The following is a 22636-nucleotide window of genomic DNA, read 5'->3' as shown; positions in this document are numbered from 1 at the left end:
AATTCCTGAACCAGTCATTGGCAAAGAGATGGCATTATCGTGATTGGTTTAGACAGTCTGGAACCTGACCCTGGATCGGGAGGAAAGGACATTGGAGAGTCAACCTTCAGTGTTTGCTACAAACACAGGTTACCTTTTCGGATCCACTTTATCACCATTTTTATTCTGTAATTACTTCATAATTGCCTTTTATCTCTGTATTTTGAGGAAACCTGTCTCTGGTCATTCATTGACAACATGTATTAGATACTGTGTCTCTATTTTGTTATAAAAGAACTTATAAAAGCTAAAGCACGTGGTAAAAACTCCAAAGGTTATATAGAATGAAAAGTAAGCATCGTTTCTCCAACTCTGATCCACTAGTTCACTTCTCCAGATGCAACTATTGTTTCTTATGTTTGCTTACAGGAAAATTTAATGTATGTTTATTCTTTTGTCTTCTCATAAACCGTATCATGTTATGTGTAATGTTCTGGATCTTGCCTTTTTTCACTTAAAAATTTATGCTGGAGATTTTTCTTTATACTTCAGATAGATACATTCCTGTAAACATCTACATAATATTTCTGTTATATTGATTTTCTGTGAATTATCAAGTATTAATGTATATTTAGTTATTTGCAGTTTTTCTGCTTTATAAGCAGTGTTGTAATAAACCATGTGTTTGTGTTCTTGTTCAGAGTTTCTCTGTAGTAGGGGTTGGCAAACTATGGCCCATAGCTGCCCAGCTGTTTTTGTAAATAAATTTTGTAGGAGCACAAACACACCCATTTGTTTCCATATTGTCCACGGCTGGTTCAAGCCATAGCAGTAGAGTTGAATAGTTATGGCGGAATCCTTAACCTGCAAAGCCGAAAATAATTACTATTTCATCCTTTAAGAAAAGGTTTGCTACCCCCTCATCTATAGAATAAATTCCTGGAAATGGAATTGCTGGGTCAAAGAGCACGTGCATTTTAAAATTAAAATGTAGATGTGTTTTTTCAAATTGCCGTCCAAAAAGGTTGAACTAATATATAATTCTACAGTGTATGAGAGTGCTTATTTTTATCAGTCGTTCCTTGCCAACAGTGGGTTTTATCAAAGAAACAACAAAAAAAAAATTTGATAAGTAAAAAATGGTATTATATTGTTTTGTTTTGTATTTCTCTAATTATAAAAGAAGATGAGTATGTTTTCCAAGTTTTTGTTAGTCACTTACATATGTCCTGTGTTGTAGGGTAAAATACATCACAGAGTTTAGTAAAGCAAAAAGAAAGTTTTATTCAGCATATGTTCAAAAAGGCAAAAGTAGGAAGCAGACAAGCACGTCTGCCCGAGCCTAAGGATATGACAGAATAGGCAAGAATGGGAAAACGGACAAGCCTGCTGCCACAGCCTGTTCCAGTCCAAGGAAAGTTACAGAGTCCTCAGTATGTATTAGCATTACAAATGGACAAAACCATTGAAAACTTCACCTTTTCACAGATTGCCTAGAAACTGTGATCCTACATTTTGAATGTCTTAACAATTCAGTAACCAGCAATCTGGAGGGTCTTCATGGGTCCAACAAATTTTCTATTCACTAAATGCTAATAGAAAAAGGTAAGAGTGGGAAGTCTTTTGTGTGCTGTTTGATTGTCTTTATGTGAAAAGTTCCTTAAAAGATATTTTTCTTCCGTAAAAGATAATTTCCAAGATTGTCCTGTCTATTGTCTTTATCTCAGGGCCCAGTTGATGTATCCTTGTGAGTCCTCGTGGGCCCAAATCCAGCTGGGTCACATTCGCTATGCTCAAGGACAGGGAATAATGATCCCAATATTTTGTTCTAAATCACGTGTTAACTATCATTTGTAATCTTTTCTTATCTTTTTAAGAAATTGGATTATTCACGTTTTTTCCAGATTTTTAAGAGTTCTTTTCATATGAAGTATTTGCCCTTTAAATGTGTTACAAGTATTTTCCCCAGTTTGTTTTGTGTATTATGTCATCAATTTGTGATTTTTTTTACATGTAGATATGCTAAGTTGTCCCCCCTTGTTTTACTATGGAAAAATTCAAACAGAAGGTCTCGAAAGAATAATAAAGTGACCATTGAGTACTCTATTTACAGTCAACAGTTGTTAACATTTTGCCTTATTGGCTTTGTTTCTTTTTGAATATATACGTTTTCCACCCTGAATCATTTGAAAGCAAATTGCAGGCATCATGACACTTCAACACTAAATACTTCAGCGTGAATCTCCTAAAAATGAGGACATTCTCCTACATAACCAAACTACCATTTTTTCACTAAGACAGTTAATAATTCCATGGTATTATCTAACATGCAATCCATATTCAGATTTCCATAATTTCCTTAAGAATGTCTTTTATGGCTTTTTTCTTTTAAACCAGGATCCAACAAAATTCATACATTGCATTTAGTTGATATGTCTCATTAGTGTCTTTTACTAGAGAACTGTTTTCCCCTCTTATTTCTTTGTTTCTATAAACATGTTGACTTTTTAAAAAGTTTTATTATTGTGTAGTTGACATGTAATACACTGTACACATTTAAAGTGCACAATTTGATAAGTTTTGATATATTTATGTATCTGTGAAATGATTACCACAATCAAGATTGTGAATATAACCATCATCCCCCCAAATTTTCTCATGTCCCTTTGCATATGCAAATATCTGTTTTTGTATATTTTCACTGGTATAGATTTTTAGGTTGACAGTTGTTTCATATTTCAGTTCTGTAGAGATGTTTCTCCCCTGTCTTCTCACTTACATTGTTTCCAGGGAAAAATCTGCCTTCACCCTACCTTTTTTCTTCTGTACATAGTGTCTTCTCTCCCCTCCCTGGCTGTTTTTGAGCATTTTGATTATGTGCTTGGTGTAGTTTTCTTCATGTTTCTTGCTTTGGGGTTCAGTGAGCTTCTTGGATGTGTGGGTTTATAGTTATTCACATATTTTTTCAGTTTCTCCTTCTCTCTCTTATTTAAGAACTCCAATTATATGTAGTCTGCTTAGAGTTGCCCCATAATTCATGAATGCTCTTTTCATTTTTTTGATTCTTTTTTCTCTGTGTTGTATTTTAGATAGTTTCTTCTGCTATGCCTTCAAGGTCATTAATCTTTTCTTCTGCAGTGTCTTATTTGCTGTTAATCCTCCAATGTAATTTTCATTTCACAAGTTGTAGTTATCATCTCAAGAAATTTCATTTGCATCTTTTTTTATATCTCTTATATCTCTACTTTTTGAACATATGGACTACAGTTATAATAACTCTTTTAATAGTCCTAACATCTGTGTCAGTTTAGGGTTGGTTTCTTCTTTCTTTTGACTTCTAAATGTAGACATTCCCTTGGGCTTTGTCCTTCAGCCTCTCTGTCATTTGATGATTTTATCAACTCCCGTGATTTCAGTTCCCACCTTGAAACAGATGATTATCAACTGTGTTTGAAACCTTAGTTATATTTCTAACAGTCTTTTGGACATATTTCAGCTCACTGACAGTTCACAGTTATCCTATTTAAAACCGAACCAGCTCCTGTTCCTCAGTCTGTATTAAGGTTATTAATATCACCATTCTCTTGCTGTTATCTTTGCTCTTTTCCTGATTTTAGCTAATAATGTAATTAATCACAGTATCCTTTTCCTTCTGTCTTTGAAATATTTTTCATGTCTCTTTTCTCATGGCCACCACCCTTTCTTAACTCTGACCTAGAATAGCACTGTCATTTTTATACTTGTCATCTTGCCTCCAGGCTTTTCTTCCTGTTCATCCATCGTATACTACTATCTCATTTCTGTTCCTTAAGCATAGGTCTGATCATATCATTTCTATTCCTCGAACCCTTCAATGACTACCTCTTGCTTACAAAACGCAATCCATTTATTTAGCATGTTCCCAGTCTTCTACATTATGGTTGCACTATTTCTTTTAACCTTAATTTCTTGATGTTTCTTTGTACACCCTTTAAGAAGAATGGAGGGCAGTGTTACGTAGTGGGTAAAAGTGAAAAATCTAGAGTCGGACTAGCTGGATTTGACTCTTGAGTCTACAATTTAGTAAGGCCTTGGGCATTTTACTTAAACTCACTAAGCTTCAGTTTTCTCAGCTGAAAGATGGGCTTAATGATAGGATATGATGACAGCAGTATTTATACAGCGCCTAGTACATTTCCTTTTTTCTTAGCGTTCCTACTTTTTTGCGTATACATATGCTCCTTTTCTTACATGGAGTGCCCTTCCTCCTTTCTTTTTATTTGAAACCCTAACCATCCTAGAGGGCCAGGTCAATTGCTACCTCCTTGAAGTCTCCAAAACAGGTGAATTGTCCTTCTTTTGTATCAACGTTATTTTTTATACTTCTGTGATGTTATTTATTCTTAACTGGCTTATACTATTGTTTGTATATATAGTTTATTTCCTCTTGGATTTTAAGCTTGTTGAAGTCAACGACTATATCTTAGTTGTGTTCTCTATGATATCTGGTACCGTACATAATGGTAGTTCCTTAATATTTGTCGTATGTATCAATGAGTTGTTGTTCTACCTTGCCCTGCTAATTCTTTGATCTAGAGTGAGTTGATTGTTAAATTAACTGCCTTTAAACTATAACCTTCCTACTTTCATGTTTAAATTATACATTTCTAAGCCTAGCACAGTAGCCTGGCATACTGGTCCTACATTTTCTCTCAGGGGATTATTATTAGATTACTTACCTGTGGCTATGTTGTTAAGTGCCATCCAGTGCGTTCCAACTCATAGTGACCCCGTATACAATAATATGAAACACTACCTGGCCATGTGCCATCCTCACAATCATTATTATACTTGAGCCTGTTATTGCAGCTACTATGTCGGTCCATCTCGTTAAGGGTCTTCCTCTTTTTCACTGACCCTCTACTTTACCAAGCATGATGTCCTTCTCCAGGGACTTGTCTCTCACGGTAACATGTTGAAAGTATTTGAGACGAAGCCTTGCCACGCTCACTTCTAAGGAGCATTTTGGTTGTACTTTTTCCAAGACAGATTTTTTCGTCCTTCCGGCAGTCCATGGTATATTCGATATTCTTTGCCGTTTGCAGCATTCATTAGAGAAACAGTTCTTTTATAAAGTACACTCCTCATTGTTTAATATCAAAATAAAATTTCAGTTAGATGTCATTTCTCTGCCATTGAACCCCTTGCAGGCAGGAAAGTCAGACAAAGAACTGCTATTATGCCCAGTGTGTTAAACTTAGCACTGGTAAAGTGATAATGCACAAGAATGACACCCACATCTAATGGAAGCGTTAGAGTCAACCATCAAGTTAAAAGCAATTAAATATGGTTCCAACCATATTTATATAATAAATGAGACCTCTCTTTCTTTAGTATCAGGGCTTCAGACAATTTGCTTTTAGGAAATTTCATTGAATTCAGATTAAGTTCAAAGAGGAGCAGGGATCAATCAGTTGAGAAGACCTGAAACTTAAAAGGGTCACTATAATTAGAAAAAAAACCAAACACATTTCTATCAAGTTGTTTCCAACTCATAATGACCCTGTAGGACAGAGTAGAACTGCCACATAGGGTTTCCAAGGAGCAGCTGGTGGATTCAAACTGCTGACCTTTTGGTTAGCAGTGAAACACTTAACTGCTGCTCCACCAGTGCCCCACTATGATTAGATGGTACACTAAACAGTTTAAAAACTGGGGTCCTTGGAAGAAAAGGGAAAAGTGGGAATGATAGGGTGAAAGGGCAAGTGGAAGTATTTCTCTTTCTTCTCACTAGACAGAGCTTTTTTTATTGTTGTACTTTAGGTGAAGATTTACAGAGCAAACTAGTTTCTCATTAAACAGTTGATATACATATCATTTTGTGACATTGGTTGCTGCCCCACGACATATCAACACGCTCCCCTTCTCGACCTTAGGGTCCCCATTACCAGCTTTCCTGTACCTTCCTGCCTTCTGGTCCTTGCCCCTGGGCTGGTGTGCCCATTTAGTCTCATTTTGCTTTATGGGCTTGTCTAACCTTTGGCTGAAGGATGAACCTCAGGAATGACTTCATTACTGAGCTGTAAGGGTATCTGGGGGCCACAGTATAAGGGTTTCTCCAGCCTCTGTCACACCAGTAAGCCTGATCTTTTTCTGGCGAGTTAGAATTTTGTTCTACATTTTTCACCAGCTCTGTCCAGGACCCTTTATTGTGATCTCTGTCAGAGCAATCAGTGGTCGTAGGTGGGCACCACCTACTTGTGCTGGACTCAGTCTGGTGGAGGCTGTGGTACTTGTGGTTCATTAGTTGTTTTGACTGATCTTTCCCTTGTGTCTTTGGTTTTCTTCATTCCCCCTTTCTCCAGACGGGGTGAGACCAGAAGCTTTTAAGATTCCAGATGCTACTCACCAAAGTAGAATGTAGAACATTTTCTTTATAAACTATGTTATACCAATCGAGCTAGATGTTCCTGGAGACCATGGTCCCCACAGCCCTCAGCCCAGTAATTCCATCCCTTAGGAAGTTTGGATGTGTCTGTGGAGATTCCATGACCTTGCCTTGGGCAAGTCATGCTGGCTTCCCCAGTATTGTATCCTGTCTTACCTATCACCAGAGTTACCACTTAGCTATTGTCTGTTCAGTGTTTTTCCCTTCTACCCCTCCCCTCCCTGTAACCATCAAAGATTGTTTCTTTTTGCGTGTAAACCTTTTCATGAGTTTTTATAGTGGTTGTCTCATATGATATTTGTCCTTTTGTGATTGACTTAGTCAACATAATGCCCTCCAGATTCATCCATGTTGTGAGATGCTTTGCAGATTCATCATTGTTCTTTATGATTGCATAGTATTCCATTGCGTGTCTGTACCATAGCTTCTTTATCCATTCATCTGTTGATGGGCACTTAGGTTGTTTCCATCTTTTTGCTATTGTGAACAATGCTGCAGTGAACATGAGTGTGCATATGTCTGTTCATATGACAGTTCTTATTTCTCTAGTATATAACCCTACGAGTGGGATTGCTGGATCATATGGTATTTCTATTTCTAGCTTTTTAAAAAAGCTTTTCCAAAATGGTTATACCATTTTGCATTCCCACTTTGATCAAAGTACCATTTTGATTCATGCCAGTGATATAGGGGTGAGATGGTATCTCATTGTGCTTTTGATTCCCATTTCTCTGATGGCTAGTGATCACCAGCATTTCCTCATGTGTCTGTTAGCCACTTGAAAGTTTTGTTTGGTGAAGTATCTGTTCACACCGTTTGCCCATTTTTTAATTGGATTATTTGACATTTTGTTGTAGAGGTATTGAATTTTCCTGTAGATTTTAGAGATTAGACATTTGTCAGATTTGTCGTAGCCAAAAATTTTTTCCCAGTCTGTAGGTTCTCTTTTTACTCTTTTGATGAAGTATAAGTGTTTAATTTTTAGAAGGTCCCACTTATCTAATTTATCTTCTGAAGTTTGTGTGTTGTTAGCTATGGTCTGTATTGTGTTATGCCGTGTATTTGGGCCTCGGTTTTTTTTTTTTTTTTTAGCATTGATCTAATTTTTCTTCCATGATCTTTATAGTTTGGGGCTTTATATTTAGGTCTTTGATCCATTTTGAAATAGTTTTTGTGTATGATGTGAGGTATAGGTCCTCTTTCATTTTTTTGCACATAGACATCCTGTTTTACCAGCACCATTTGTTAAAAAGACTGTCTTTTCCCCTTAGGCCCTTGTTGAAGATCAGGTGATCGTAAGTGGATGGATTTACATCTGTGATCTCAATTCTTTTCCATTGGTCAATGTATCTGTCCTTGTACCAGTACCAGGCTGTTTTGACTACTGTAGCTGTAGTAGGTTCTAAGGTCAGGTAATATGAGTCCTCCGACATTATTTTTCTTTGCAACAGTGCTTTACTTATCTGAGGCCTCTTCCCTTTCCATGTAAAGTTAATGATTAGTTTTTCCCTCTCTTTAAAGAATGATGTTGGTATTTGAACTGGGATTACATTGTATTTGTAAATTGCTTTGGGTAGAACTGACATTTTCACAGTGTTGAGTCTACCTGTCCATGAGCATGGTAAGTTTTTCCATTTATGTAGGTCCCTTTTGGTTTCTTGTAGTAGTGTTTTGTAGTTTCTTTGTATAGGTCTTTTACATCCCTGGTTAGATTTATTCCTAAGTATTTTAATTTTTTAGGGGCTATTTTTTTTTTATTATAAATGGTATTGTTTTTCTGATTTCCTTTTTGTCGTTCTTTTTATTGGTGTGTTGGAATCCAAGTGATTTTTGTATGTTTATCTTATATTTGGAAACCCTGCTGACTTAGTGGTTAAGTGCTACGGCTGCTAACCAAAGGGTCAGCAGTTCGAATCTGCCAGGCGCTGCTTGGAAACTCTGTGGGGCAGTTCTACCCTGTCCTGTGGGGTCGCTATGAGTCGGAATTGACTTGACGGCACTGGGTTGGGTTTATCTTATATCTTGCCATTCTGTTAAATCTATTAGGTCCGGTAGTTTTCTTGTGAAGTCTTCTGGATTTTCTATGTATAGTATCATATCATCTGCAAATAGGGACAGTTTCACTTCTTCCTTACTAATTTGGATGCCCTTTATTTTTTTTGGCTTATCACTCTAGCTAGGACTTCCAGCACAGTGTTGAATGGGAGTGGTGATAAAGGGGATCCTTGTCTTGTTCCTGTTCTCAAGGAAAATGTTTTCAGCCTCTCTCCATTAAGAATGATGTTCGCTGTTGGTTTTGTATAGATGCCCTTAATTATGTTGAGGAATTTCCCCTTTATACCTATTTTATTGAGAGTTTTTTCAGGAATGGGAGTTGGTCTTTGTTGAATGCCTTTTTTGTGTTGATGAGATGATCGTGCGATTCTGTTATTTATGTGGTGGATTACATTGATTGATTATAAATTTATTTCTATAAATTCTGTTATCGAGCCTGGTTAGAGATACAGGTTTTATTGAATACTTTCACTCCTTTTTTTTTTATTTAAAGAGCAAAAATTTATTTTTTCACAGTTTAGGAGAGTATAAGTTTGACTTTAGGGTTCTAGCTATAGGGGAAGGCTCGCTCTCTGTTGGCATTAGGGGAAGACTCTTGTCGCATCTTCTGTAGCCCTGGTGTTCCTCGGTTCCTTGGTGATTTTCATGTGGCATCTCTCACCCACCCCACCGCCCCGCATTAGTGCTTGATAGTCTTTGTGTCTCTGCAGCTCATTATAACTCAGAAGTGATTAGGTTTGGGATACACCCTACGCTGATAGGCCTCATTAACATAACAAAGAAAACTCTATTTCCAAACTGGATTACATACAAGGGTATAGGGGTTAGGATTCCAGCATATATTTTGGGTGAACATGATTCAACCTATAACAGTAACATTGACCAAAAATGAAATAAAAGACCTGGTCCTGTCTTTATGTTGCTTATAGCTCACCTGGAGAAAGGTGAAAGATGATGAACTCTTTTTTTTTTTTTTTAATATTTTATTGTGATTTTGGAGAATATTTACATAACAAATTATGTTTTTATTTAATAATTTCTATACGTATTATTCTGGAGCCCTGGTGGCCCAGGCTGCTAACCAAAAGGTTGGCTGTTTGAATCCACTAGCCACTCCTTGGAAACCCTATGGGGCAGTTCTACTCTGTCCTGTAAGGCCACTATGAGTTGGAATTGAGTTGATGGCAGTGGGTATATGTATTATTCCGTGACATTGTTTACACTTTTCACCGTGTGTCAGCATTCTTGAGCTACTTTCAGTCTTTTTTATACATTGTTTAAGGAGATAATATAGACATGAGGCATCAAGAATACCATAATAGGTGTTTTATAAATTATAAAATTATTAAGTTTATTGTGAAAAGTGGTAAAGGGATACTGTAGGAAACAGAGGAGAGACTGCCTCAAATTTTAAAAGTGTGTCCTAGGGGAACTAAATACTGTAATTAGAAGTAAGTCAGCCTGTACGTTGTTGATAGTTTAAATGTGATTAGGTCATTAGTTTAAAACTAGCTAAATGAATAACCTCTTTGATAAGGATCAGCAAAAGCTGGTTTCTATGAAGTGAAGGTTAAAGATGTCCCAAATGTCCAACTTTTCCAAACTGCTGTACCACTCCATCATCTCTAACATCAACTATTCACCCTCCCCTCAGTACTCTCCCTCCTGTCTTCGGGTTTATTAATTCGCTGCAACATCTTACAGAACTCCTGAACTGTACTTACAGTTAAGCGGTTTATTAGGAAAGAAACAGGGCACAACTCAGGATCAGGATCAACTTGAAAGTAACAGGAACAACAACTCAGGACGCAGTTCCTAAATCAGGACAGCTTATTCTCACCCTCTGCCGCCAGGCTCCGCCTGCTGGAGGCCTTCTTGGGCAAGCGTTACACCTCTTAAACCCGTGGGTCAGCAAGCTCCACAGCAGCTGTCTCGTGCTGTTCTGATTCCTGTGGTCTTGCGAAGCAGACTCTCAGCTTTTCCTCCCCCCGCCCCGCCATGTCTCCCTTTAAGCCTAGTGGGATGGCAAAACTGATCAATTCCCTTGTTAGGGTTCCATGTACCTGATTTGCATGGTCTCACCCTCACAAGGGTGCTATGTACTTTATTTACATTATTAGCAAGTTATTCAGTCCCCTTGGTGGGCCACAAGCACCTTATTTGCATAGTTCTACCCAGTCATTTGGTGGGCGTTACAAAATCATGGTAAGATAGGCCATATAAAAGCAATCCCTCACACAACACTAGCCTTTTAAAAATTCTTTTGTAGAAACCATCTAAATAACGATTAACTTAATACTTACAATTAAAAAGTGTTGTCTACCCTGATTGAAAGTAATATATTGAAATCAGTGTGTTCTAGGTCAATGGCTTCTAAGACTCCAGTTGGATTCATCGGACTGGGCAACATGGGGAACCCAATGGCAAAAAATCTCATAAAACATGGCTATCCACTCGTCATTTATGATGTATTCCCTGATGCATGTAAAGAGTTTCAAGATCAAGGTGAACAGGTAAGGCCTTTTCTTTACATTTGTTTTAGATTTTGATTTTTAAAAATGAATATACATTCAAATAAGCTTTTTAGAGAGAAGTATACTTGGTGGAGTTGTAAGTCTAATTCATTGTTAATTTTATTTCTCTCTTTTATTTTTATTTTTTAAACATTCATCTAACATCCTGGTATACACCAGGGGAGAACATCGTATATTGAGGGGGTCTATCCTTTGCCATGAGGGCAGTTGTTTTTTCCTTCCATGTGAGAGATCTGGGCTAATTTCCCAGCCCACTCATTGCAAGCACAGCTACCCCTCATCTGTCATTGGAGGCTTGCATGTTGCTGTGATGCTGTTCAGGTTTCAGTGGAGCTTTCAGACTAAGACAGACTAGGTGATCTGCTTCCCAAAATCAGCTAGTGAAAACTCTGTGGATCACAACAATCCAATTCTCTGTGTAATAAGTTTGCCATAATTTAGGGGATGACTCAACAACAACACTCTTTGGCAAGTGACTTGGAGATTCCCCAGGTTTGGTGAGATGGACTTGCTTTGGCTCTTTATCAGTTTTTCTGAGACGGTAACTTTCTTACTGTGCCGCTAAAGCAGATGATTTGGTGAGATAGCCTCCCATTTATTGAAAGGCATAATTTGTTTTAGAACAAGAATAGGTTTAGAGATAGAAAGCTTACCTTTGAGCTTCAGCTCAGATACCTGCTGTCTTGCTGGGGGCAAGTTTTTGTCTTCATTGGTAAAATGGGAATGACGACAGCCTGCATTATTAGGTTATGAGACTCAAATGAGAAAATACGTGTGAATATTCTTTGTAAATATCGTATGGCAGCATCCTGTGAATAAGTGTTGGTTATAATGAAGTACAGAGTTCTGTTAGATCTTTAATGTTCTCTCTTTAGGCTGTCATTCATGTTTCAGGAATTTTAGGGCTAGAGTATATCATGTTTCATGATAACACTTGCTGGTTTAGTTTTGAATCGTCTGGATTTGTTAAACTTTATCAGCAACTCAGATGGCAAGAGACCATGTATCAGTAACTGAATTTAGAGTTTCCTTTTGCCTAGATATGAGAGAGATTCTTTTTGTACAAGTTATAGAGTCATAACAGGATAGAATGTGATCCCACAGCTGGGAGACTACTGAAAAAAAATTCGTGAGACATATAGAAAAAGAAGAGAGGAAAAATAAAATTTTAACAGTTGACTTCTGAATGATAAACTTCAAATTAAATACTGAGGAGTGCAGTACTTAAAGAGCAGGTTTAGGTAACTTGGAGAGACACCATCTGCAGACCCAGATATCTGTACCTCCTTCCCTAGGTTGTATGCTGTAAGAGATGGTGGCAGTGTTGCACGAGGATGTGAGTGTGGTCTTGGAACTTTTGCAGGGAAGGTTGTATCCGCTTATGCCCATTCTTTACCTTACCAGTTACCATAGAGTTGATTCTGACTCATGAAGTTTTCAGTGGCTAATTTTTTTGGAAATAGATTGCCAGGCCTTTCTTCCAAGGCACCACCGGGTGGACTTGATCTCCACCCCTTTGTGAACTTTAACCCTCCAGCCTTTTAGCTAGCAGCTGAGTGCATCAGGCACTTGTACAGATACTGACACTGTATCCCAGTCCAGCAGGCATTCAGATGACCTTAAGTAGCTCAGCCTCTTGTTAGGCTTGTTGGGGAGATTTGATCAGTTCTTTGTTTCAGTAGAGAATCTGGGAAAGGTGGCCTTTTACCGTCTTCAGGAATGGAAAGCATGTAGAGTTGATATTCAGTCTGGGATGAATCAATTTGTAGTTATTTTGAGGAGATGGATATTATTTTTGAGGGTAAAACATCTATTTGATGTTTAGACTTTACAGTGGTTTATATAATTATTTGTAAGAGTAACTACTGGTGGTAAGTCTCTCAACAAAAATATCCTCAATTAAAGATAAATTTAGAATTTAACCAAACTAATATTATAATTCTTTGGCATTTTGGGGAGTAATGTTCCAGAGATTTTCACCTATATCAATTTATCTATATAGAATATAGATATATATATTAAATCATGTGGATTTATTTCTCTTCATCATCCATCCTGTCCCAGTAAGGGGGTGGTAGGAATTGAATGGAGACTGCTCTGTTTTAGACGGGCAAAGCAAAAGTTTATGGCCTTGCAAATTCTTACTGATGCCATAACTCTTTCCTCCAAGTCTGTCATGCTTACAGCTTGCCTGTGGAGCAACGGAGATGATCATCACCCCTTTGTTAATCTCTATTTTGCTTCTTCCCAGATACCCAGAGCTTTCTGATACTTTGCCTGAGCTGCTTCATACTTTAAAGTTACCCCTCTTACCTCTGTGCCCCGACAAAACTCCCATTTCTTTAGTATTGCTGATTTTACTTAGGAGTGAAGGACAGCTAATTTAAGAATAAAGCTTATCCCAGAGTGAAAAGAGGTCATTACATTTTAAAGGGAGAGAAAAGAAGCTAATATTTAGTGAGCACCTACTGTGTATGACATCTTGTGTTCAATATTTTAGATACATTATCTAATTTTAACTTTGCAACGGAAGTATTATCAGGAAGTTGATGCTTGAAGAAGTTAAATAACATCCCCAAGGCTGTGATGTGAATGGCAAGAGCCACGATCTGAACAAAGGTCTGTCATTGACTTTGGAGCCTTAGGTTCTTTTAATTACATTATACATAATCACTAATTAACGAAATTAATGGGTGAAACATTTTTGAGAGAGAGAGAGTGTGTGTGTGTCTCTTTCTTGATGATTCTGTTATCTGTCGTAAAGTGCCTAGATTCTTTTTGGATTAGTAATGTCAAATCACTGATCACATACTCCCACTTTTTTCCTTTAATGTGAGGTTCTGCCGCCATTTGTTGGAATTAAAAAAAAAAAATTCATTTTTGGGAAGATCGAATAAGTTGCAGGAGCTGGTATTGGGAATCTCCGAATGCATAGGTTTGGAATCTGCCTTCATCATTTAGAATCCATGCAATCTTGGGTGGGTTATTTAATGTGTCTGTATCTCAGTTTCTACACATGTGAAATGAAGGTAATGATGGTACCTTTCTTATAGGGTTGTTGTGAGGATTAAATGAGTTAATATTGTAGAGTTTAAAAAGTGGAATAACAACAACAAAAAAAATTCACTGCTGTCGAGTCGATTCTGACTCTTAGTGACCTCATAGGACAGAGTAAAACTGTCCCAAAGGATTTCCAAGGCCAAACCTTTACCGAAGCAGACTGCCATATCTGTCTCCCACGGAGCAGCTGATGGGTTCGAACTGCTGACCTTCTGGTTAGCAGCCCGGTGTTAACTCCTGTGCCATCAGGGCTCCTGAGTGTTTGGGACAAACATTAAAATAATGTTCGGTACTTAAACTGTATGTAAGTGTGAGCTATAAGTTCGTATAGTTAGTTCCTGTAAGGCTAAGTTTCCCATCTGCTGTATATACCTATTTGCCTCTCCACTCAAATGACATAATGTCAGAGTCTTCCCTCTCTTTGTGAAGAAAAATTACTTTTTATTAATTTGATACCAGTGGGTTAAGGCCACTATAGAATTCCTTAGCAAAACAGAGGATAGGACCTTTATTAATTCACTAATGCTTTTGGGTACTTTCTATGTGTCAGGCACTGGGAATATAGCCCAGAACAAAATGTCACAGTCCTTGCCTTTGAGGCCGGTGGAGAGGATTTTAAACTATCAAAGCACACAAATGTATGATTCTAAATAGTGCTAAGTCTAAAGAAAAAAAATAGTCTTACTGGTTTTTAATAACAAAGTATGTGTTACATTGGGTGAGGGGGCAGTTAGGAAAGTTCTTTCTGAAGAAAAGACGTTTAGACAGTAGAAGAATAAATAGTATTTATCCAGATGAAGGATGGGGACAAAGGAGCAATGTCTTGAAAAGTAGAGCCTCAATCTCCAGGTTTCTAGAGATTTTTACTTTAGATCATCAGATATAGGCTGAGTACCTACCATATGCTTAGCAGTCCACCTCGTATTCTGAGAATAAAGCATGTTGAGTTGAATGTGGTTTCAGTCCTTAAGTGGCAAGCCCAAATAATATTACAAGGAAGTTTCTGTTGAATTTTTAGTTTGAATATTACAAAGTGCTGAGGCAGTGTTTGAGGAGGAAAGAATAGTAAGTTACTGTTAGGAGTCATTTCATTTTTGGTAAGGAATTACAGAGATACTGTAAATACTCTTGCTCACTCACTAACAGAACTGATGGAGTCTGAAATGAAAGTCATGAAATGTCTCTAAGATTCCTGGATTGAAATTTGAAGGTTCTTTAGGACAGACTCTGTTACCAGGTATTCCTCTTTTCCCTCTTCCTTACGATATATTTATAAGTAGATGTGAAGAAGGAAAGAAGATGGGTTCTGGGTATCTGCCCTACCAGATTAGTGAGGAGTGAAGACTTGCCTTATCTCTGGCTCTTAGAGAGCTCCCTTTGCCCTGCCTTCTTGTCTGCATCTCCCACCCCTGCCCCCACCACACTGTGAGCGAAGTTCTGTGGGAAGCCTAGGGAAAGGTCTGTCAGTTTACACTGCGGAGGCAAGCCTGGAAGACGGTATCCTCTTTCCTACCTCCCATCTCTGATTCCCTTAACTGTCTTGACTCTAAGGGGTCCTTGAGTATTGATTCTAAACAGCAAGGGAGGATAGGAGAGTATCAAACTTGGGAAGGATAAAGGGTAAAAAAGCTTTGGGCCTGTGGGGAAGTATCTTGTTATCATAAGATAAAATATTCGTTGATAAATGATTTGTGTTGGCAGCTTAAAATTGTTTTAAACAGTGGCAGTGTCATTTGAACAAGTGTGATTTCCTAAGAGTGCTACTTTAAAAGGTAACATTAATTTGAATGAATAAGTTCTGATATAATAAAATGTCAATGTATTTATTTATTTATTTATTTTATTAACTTTTATTGAGCTTCAAGTGAACGTTTACAAATCAAGTCAGTCTGTCACATATAAGTTTACATACATCTTACTCCGTACTCCCACTTGCTTTCCCCCTAATGAGTCAGCCCTTCCAGTCTCTCCTTTCGTGACAATTTTGCCAGCTTCGCACTCTCTCTATCCTCCCATCCCCCCTCCAGACGGGAGATGCCAGCACAATCTCAGGTGTCCACCTGATATAATTAGCTCACTCTTCATCAGCATCTCTCTCCCACCCACTGTTCAGTCCCTTTCATGCCTGATGAGTTGTCTTCGGGGATGGTTCCTGTCCTGTGCCAACAGAAGGTCTGGGGACCATGGCCGCCGGGATTCCTCTAGTCTCAGTCAGACCATTAAGTATGGTCTTTTTATGAGAATTTGGGGTCTGCATCCCACTAATCTCCTGCTCCCTCAGGGGTTCTCTGTTGCGCTCCCTGTCAGGGCAGTCGTCGATTGTGGCCGGGCACCAACTAGTTCTTCTGGTCTCAGGATGATGTAAGTCTCTGGTTCATGTGGCCCTTTCTGTCTCTTGGGCTCTTAGTTGTCGTGTGACCTTGGTGTTCTTCATTCTCCTTTGCTCCAGGTGGGTTGAGACCAATTGATGCATCTTAGATGGCCACTTGTTAGCATTTAAGACCCCAGACGCCACATTTCAAAGTGGGATGCAGAATGTTTTCATAATAGAATTATTTTGCCAATTGACTTAGAAGTCCCCTTAAACCATGGTCCCCGAACCCCCGCCCTTGCTCCGCTGACCTTTGAAGCATTCATTTTATCCCGGAAACTTCTTTGCTTTTGGTCCAGTCCAATTGAGCTGACCTTCCATGTATTGAGTGTTGTCCTTCCCTTCACCTAAAGCAGTTCTTATCTACTAATTAATCAATAAGAAACCCTCTCCCTCCCTCCCTCCCTCCCCCCTCGTAACCACAAAAGTATGTGTTCTTCTCAGTTTTTACTATTTCTCAAGATCTTATAATAGTGGTCTTATACAATATTTGTCCTTTTGCCTCTGACTAATTTCGCTCAGCATAATGCCTTCCAGGTTCCTCCATGTTATGAAATGTTTCAGAGATTCGTGACTGTTCTTTATCGATGCGTAGTATTCCATTGTGTGAATATACCACAATTTATTTACCCATTCATCGCTTAATGGACACCTTGGTTGCTTCCAGCTTTTTGCTATTGTAAACAGAGCTGTCAATGTAATTATTTTATAGCTTTTTTTTTCAATGTTGTGTAAAAAAGAAAATATAAGACAAAGGACAAGACTTGGGATGGAATGGAAAAATGTAGGTGAAAATCTTAAAACTTCCCATTGTGCACAGTAGTGCAGTAAAGGGGTTAAGGGTTAAAAAAAATCAAGGTATATTTGAGTTCATTCTTAACGTTTTAAGGAGAGGTGTCCCCCCCTATGTTTGCCATGTCAAGTTTCACTGATGAAGTGTCAGCCAAAGAAAATACATCCCCCCCACCCCCCCGAAAAAAAGAAGACTACAGAAAGGCTGGCTATTTGATTTCTAATGTCAGCTGTGCTTTCAGTGGGGGAGTTTACAGGAAGAAAAAGTATTGAAACAGACATACCTGGATCAAAAACAGGAAGCTGGTTCTAAAGGTCCTCAGAAGTCTCCTTTGAGAAGTACTTTGTCTTTTTTTCAAAGCAAAAATTGAGGATTTATTGTTTTATTAACCGAAGAGTTGGCAGATGGTCTGATCTCAGGCACAACTGAATTTAACAGCACGGATATAAGCTGACTTGGCTCCTGTCAGAGTCTTGGCTCTTCTTTCCTCAGGCAGGCTCCTCCCTCCCCTCAAGGTACAAGATGGCCACCCAGAGTTCCAGATGAAGAAGTACTTTAGAATGAATGCTATGACCCTGGAGATTTTTCTTTAAGTTCTGACTAGTAGAACTTAGAAAATACTAAATGGATTGTGAAGGAAATAAAAACTGACATATTAGGTATGTTTTATATGATTGTTTTTAATCAGCTTATTTATGCCTCTGAACGTTAGCGTATTCTGATAGGACGTTTATATTGGTTAAATTTCTCACTTGTGGTCCTTTCTGTAAAAACATTGGATATTCTTCTTTCAGCATCCCTTTGTTATATCCTTGTTGTTGTTGAAAACTCAGGTTTTACCTACAGTGTAGCATTTCAACTTTTAGCATCTCTTCTAAGCAGGTAATCAGTGATAATTATCGGGCCTTCATATATAAGAAATGTTGACTCAATAAATTGTGAATATAGTAGTTAAAAACATAAACCTGGGAACCAGACTGCCTGGACTCAAATCTCTGCCCTGCCACGTGTTAGCTGTGTGACTTCAGATACATTATTTAGCGTTTCTGCTGAAATTTTCTTGTCTTATAAAATGGAATAATAAGAGTACCTTCCTTGTAGTCCTAGAGCACCTGGTACATAGAAAGTGCTATTACTGCTGCTAGTACTACTACCACTGCTACTGCTGCTGCTGCTGTTGCTATTGTACCTATTTAAAAAAAAAAAAAAAAAATCTAAACCTGTTACCTTTGAGCCAATTCTGACTCATAGCGACCCAATAGGACACGATAAAATTGTCCTATGGTTTCCAAGAAGTGGCTGGTGGATTCAAACTGCTGACCTTTTGGTTAGCAGCTGTAGCTCTTAAACACTATGCCACCAGGGCTACCATTGTACCTATAGTTTTTAAATCTTCATTCTTCCCGCCAGCATACACACACACACCCCCTACTGTGTTGGCTGAGTCACTAAATCCAGAGTGCCTTGGATAAGATTTGTAGACATACTTTTAAATGAAATAACCAAAACCACTATTCTTACTTTATGATAGAAATTAACACCAAACTAGAAGAAACATGATTTGATGTCATCCCTGCTTAAGAATCTGTGGTGTACTGTCTTTTCTGTCCCACTTTTATTCTGTGGAAGATTCTGATTTCTCTTTTTAAGCTTTAGCGTCAAGGGCAAGTGACTGTGTCTCATGTTGATTGTCTAGGGTTTTCCTTGGAGTTGCTCTTGATCTGTGCCAGAAATGTGGGGAAGTATGCACCCTTTCTGTGTGAGCTTTCTGGTTGAACTAGGCTTAATTAGATTCTCTTTTCTTTTGTGTTTTCTTTAAAAACTTGGAAACCATTTTGTGGTTCCTGAGTTGTAAGGCTAAACATGTTTCGTTAAGTGATTCTCCCAAGATATAATCTGGCATCTATTCAGGTCTTATTAAATGAGAACTTTAAAAGCCTGTTGCTGAGTGGGTTCCATCATTGTTGGCCAAATGTTTCAAGATGTAGGCACAAAATGTTTTTGTCAGTTTTTCAAGTGTAGTGTAATTTTGAAGTAACTGCTTTTCTACTTGGAAAGATTTAAAAACAGAGGAGTGGCAAGTTTAACAAGGTCACTTTAATCTTGTTTCTTTGCAAGTTTCTGTTACCCATCTGGCTGGTTTACTTGGAATCAATGCTGAACTTGACTTACGTGACTGTTCTGTCTAGAAGAGGCAGCAAGAATTTCTCTTTATATAAAGCAGCCACGCTAATGGCTGTCTCCTTCCATTGTATATATAAAAAAGGAAGTACAGTTTCCTCAGAATACTCTTGACCCTGCTGACCGACTCTGCCCCATGCAGCAAAGCAGATTTTGTCTTTAATCTATCCAGTCCCCTACTCTTTATATTGCACATGTGCCATCGATGCATATTAGCGTGCAGATGAATCAAAGTTAAATCCAGAGAAACTGGCTGTAAGAATTCTTAAAGACTTTAGATATTGTGATATACAAGACAGCCAATCTCCTGTAGTCAAAATCGAGCTAATAGAAAAAAGTGGAGTCATTTTAATTCATAATAGCTGAAGAATGAGACAATTGGAATTGGCAAGAGATCTGTCTGGGATAGACCCAGCAATCAGAGCAGAGCCATGGCCCAGACCAGCAGGTCAGTGACTGTCCACAGATGTGGGGGTATAGAAGACCTGCACAGTTGGAGTCCTGCTATTATTGTACGTTTGTACTGAGTTATTGCAGAAGCTTCCTGTCTCATCAGTCTCTTTTCACGGGCTGTGGAGTCCCTAGGTACTGCAGATGGTTAAGATGCTCAGCTGCTAACTAAAAGTTTTCAGGTTAGAGTCCTCCCAGAGACACCTTGGAAGAAAGCCCTGGCTATCTACGTCTGAAAAATCAGCCATTGAAAACCCTGTGAGGCACAGTTCTATCCTGACACACATGGGGTTACCATGGGTTGTTGACTTGTTGGCAACTAACAACAACAAAAGAACTTATTGTTACTGTATATGGGAAATAAATTTCTTTTCCTTAGCTTCCTTTCTACGTTGGAGGTGGAAACCCTTTAAAAGTAACCCAAATCACTATTCTTATTTTATAGACTGGAAAACTGAAACCAAAGAGGTTAAGTGATTTGCACAAAATCACACATGACTTAACGGCAGAGCTGGAACTAAACCTGGGTCTCTAGCTTCCCAAATTAGTGTTCTTTTCACTAATCCATGCTGTCTTTGCTTATCCATTCAATTAGCAAATGTAATCGAAATGACTCTAATTAATTTGGCTCCTAAAGGCTTTTGTGGTTAGTGTCAAACTGGTAATGAGGTTTGTGTTTTTCCCCCAGCTTTTGAGCCTTGGCCAAGTTTTATTAGTCAATTATTTCAGTCTTGAATTCATATCAAAAGCAAGATTATTTGAGTAGCTGGACACATGTCTCTCTGTCTAATAAACATGCCTTCTGTATTACAAATTAGAGACTATTAATATACCTTACCAAATGTATATAGTCATTAGACAGAGCAGTGGCCAGCACAGTGGTGACATTCCAGCTATCACTATCATTGTGTGTTTTTTTCAGGCCTGTGAGCTTTGACATTGCTTTCCTGTATAATTGAAGGTTTAGCAGTACCCTGGCAACCCAAGCATCTCAAGCAGATGCTGGGAATGCGGGGGGCTGATTGGTAACTCCATGAACTTGGCAGTTGCATGACTTGGAACTGCCAGTTCATGGGGCATGAGAAGATTGGAGATGTGGCACACCCTTAGATCTGTGGCCTAATTGTTGGTGTCCCTCAGGGCTCCTCTCAAAGAGTTATCTAGATGGAATTGAATTTCCTTCAAATGTAAGGGTCTAAGACAATCTCTGAAATTGACTTTTAGACCCCACAGCTTACTGTGGTCCCTAAAGATCTAGAGAGTTGGAGCTGCAATAGAAGGAAAGGCCAGTGAGACGAAAGGCCACTGAGACATACACCACTGTTTTGCATTGTGTTGACTTTATTTGGAGTCCTGGTGGCACAGTGGTTAAGAGCTCAGCTGTGAACCAAAAAGTTGGCAGATCGAATCCACCACCCACTCCTTGGAAACCCTGTGGGGCAGTTCTGCTCTGTCCCGTAGGGTGGCCATGAGTGGGAATCAACTCCATGGCAATGGGTTTTTGCTTTTTTTTTTTTTTTTAACCTTATTTGTGTAAGGAATGAACAGATAAAGCCCTTTAAGTAACTTTTATTCTTAATACAGTCTAGGAGTAGAGAATTATGACCGTTAATGACTTTTTCTTATTTCCTCATCTTACTGACCTTTGTTTTTCTTGAGTAAAACTAGGTATTGTTGCCTCTTTCTGAATCTCAGTATTTGAGCATAGGAAAGGTTTTCATGTAACATGTATTTCTTTGGAACAGAAAAAAACCTTTCCCCTCCCTGAATTATTTGTGGCAAGTCCCTATTATATATCAAAATATACATGTTGAATGTACCTCATTGTAGACTCTTAAGAGCCTGCATTGCCTTCTGAAGCAAGTATTGAAAGAGAGTATCTTTTGTTTTAGGATCTGACAAGTTTTATATCATTTCCTACCCTGTTCACATGCAAAGTGCTAAAATACTTGTCTGAAATTTTATAGAATGATGTTAAATTGCTTTATGTTAAAACTGCAGTTATCTAGAATTCGATTTAGAAACTGGTAGTCTCTTATGGAAAATTGAAATGTAAGTTCTTCAAGCTCATAATATTTAGGTTACATACTATATTTGGCTTCCCTATTGTTTCGCTTTCATCAACTGCACATCAAAGACAAAAAATGTCATGTAAACTTCCTCCACATGATAAGCAGAGGCATTCCCATTCCTAAGATGCCTACATGTCACTTCACATTTTCTAATAGAAAATATGTTCAGTTTCTAATATGTATATAAATTATTCTATGGAGAAACCTTCAATTATCTGCCTGATGGTCCTTTGTCTTTTTTTAAATAAAGAGAGAAGACTTTATTTTGTTATTATTTTTGTTTTCTGACCATGGCTCAGTTTTTTATTGAAAGCATTCACCCTCAGCATGTTGTAAACCTTGTTGTATTCCCTACCTAATCCCACCACATCTTCCATTCCCTTCCACAGTATAAATTTAAATTCTTTTTCTTCTCCACATGATCTCCAGGTGTTTGGTGCCTTCCCGGGATCCCCTAAACTTCTTTTGTTTGTTTGTTTTAATTTTTATGTAGGGGAAGGTTTACAAAGCAAGTTAGTTTCTCATTAAACAGTTAATACACAGTTTGTTTTATGACATTGGTTGCCAGCCCCTTGATGTGTCAATACTCTCCCCTTCTCCACCCCAGATTCCCTGTTTCCATTTGTCCAGGTTTCCTGTCCCTTCCTGCCTTCTTGTCTTTGCTTTTGGGCTGGTGTGCCCATTAGTCTCATACACATGGTTAAACTATGAAGC

At 38.2% G+C, this 22636-nt stretch overlaps 1 protein-coding gene across 1 annotated transcript in view; it reads left to right on the top strand.

The window, feature by feature from the left end:
- Positions 1-22636, top strand: part of HIBADH (3-hydroxyisobutyrate dehydrogenase) — a 126616-nt gene that overhangs the window by 4804 nt on the left and 99176 nt on the right. The window contains exon 2 of the mRNA XM_010587203.3: positions 10814-10974. Coding sequence (XP_010585505.1) covers positions 10814-10974 — 161 coding nt within the window. The remainder of the gene's footprint in view (positions 1-10813; positions 10975-22636) is intronic.

Source organism: Loxodonta africana, chromosome 8 (assembly GCF_030014295.1).
Source record: "Loxodonta africana isolate mLoxAfr1 chromosome 8, mLoxAfr1.hap2, whole genome shotgun sequence".
Taxonomy (NCBI): Eukaryota; Metazoa; Chordata; class Mammalia; order Proboscidea; family Elephantidae; genus Loxodonta; species Loxodonta africana.
This window is presented reverse-complemented; position numbering and strand designations above follow the sequence as displayed.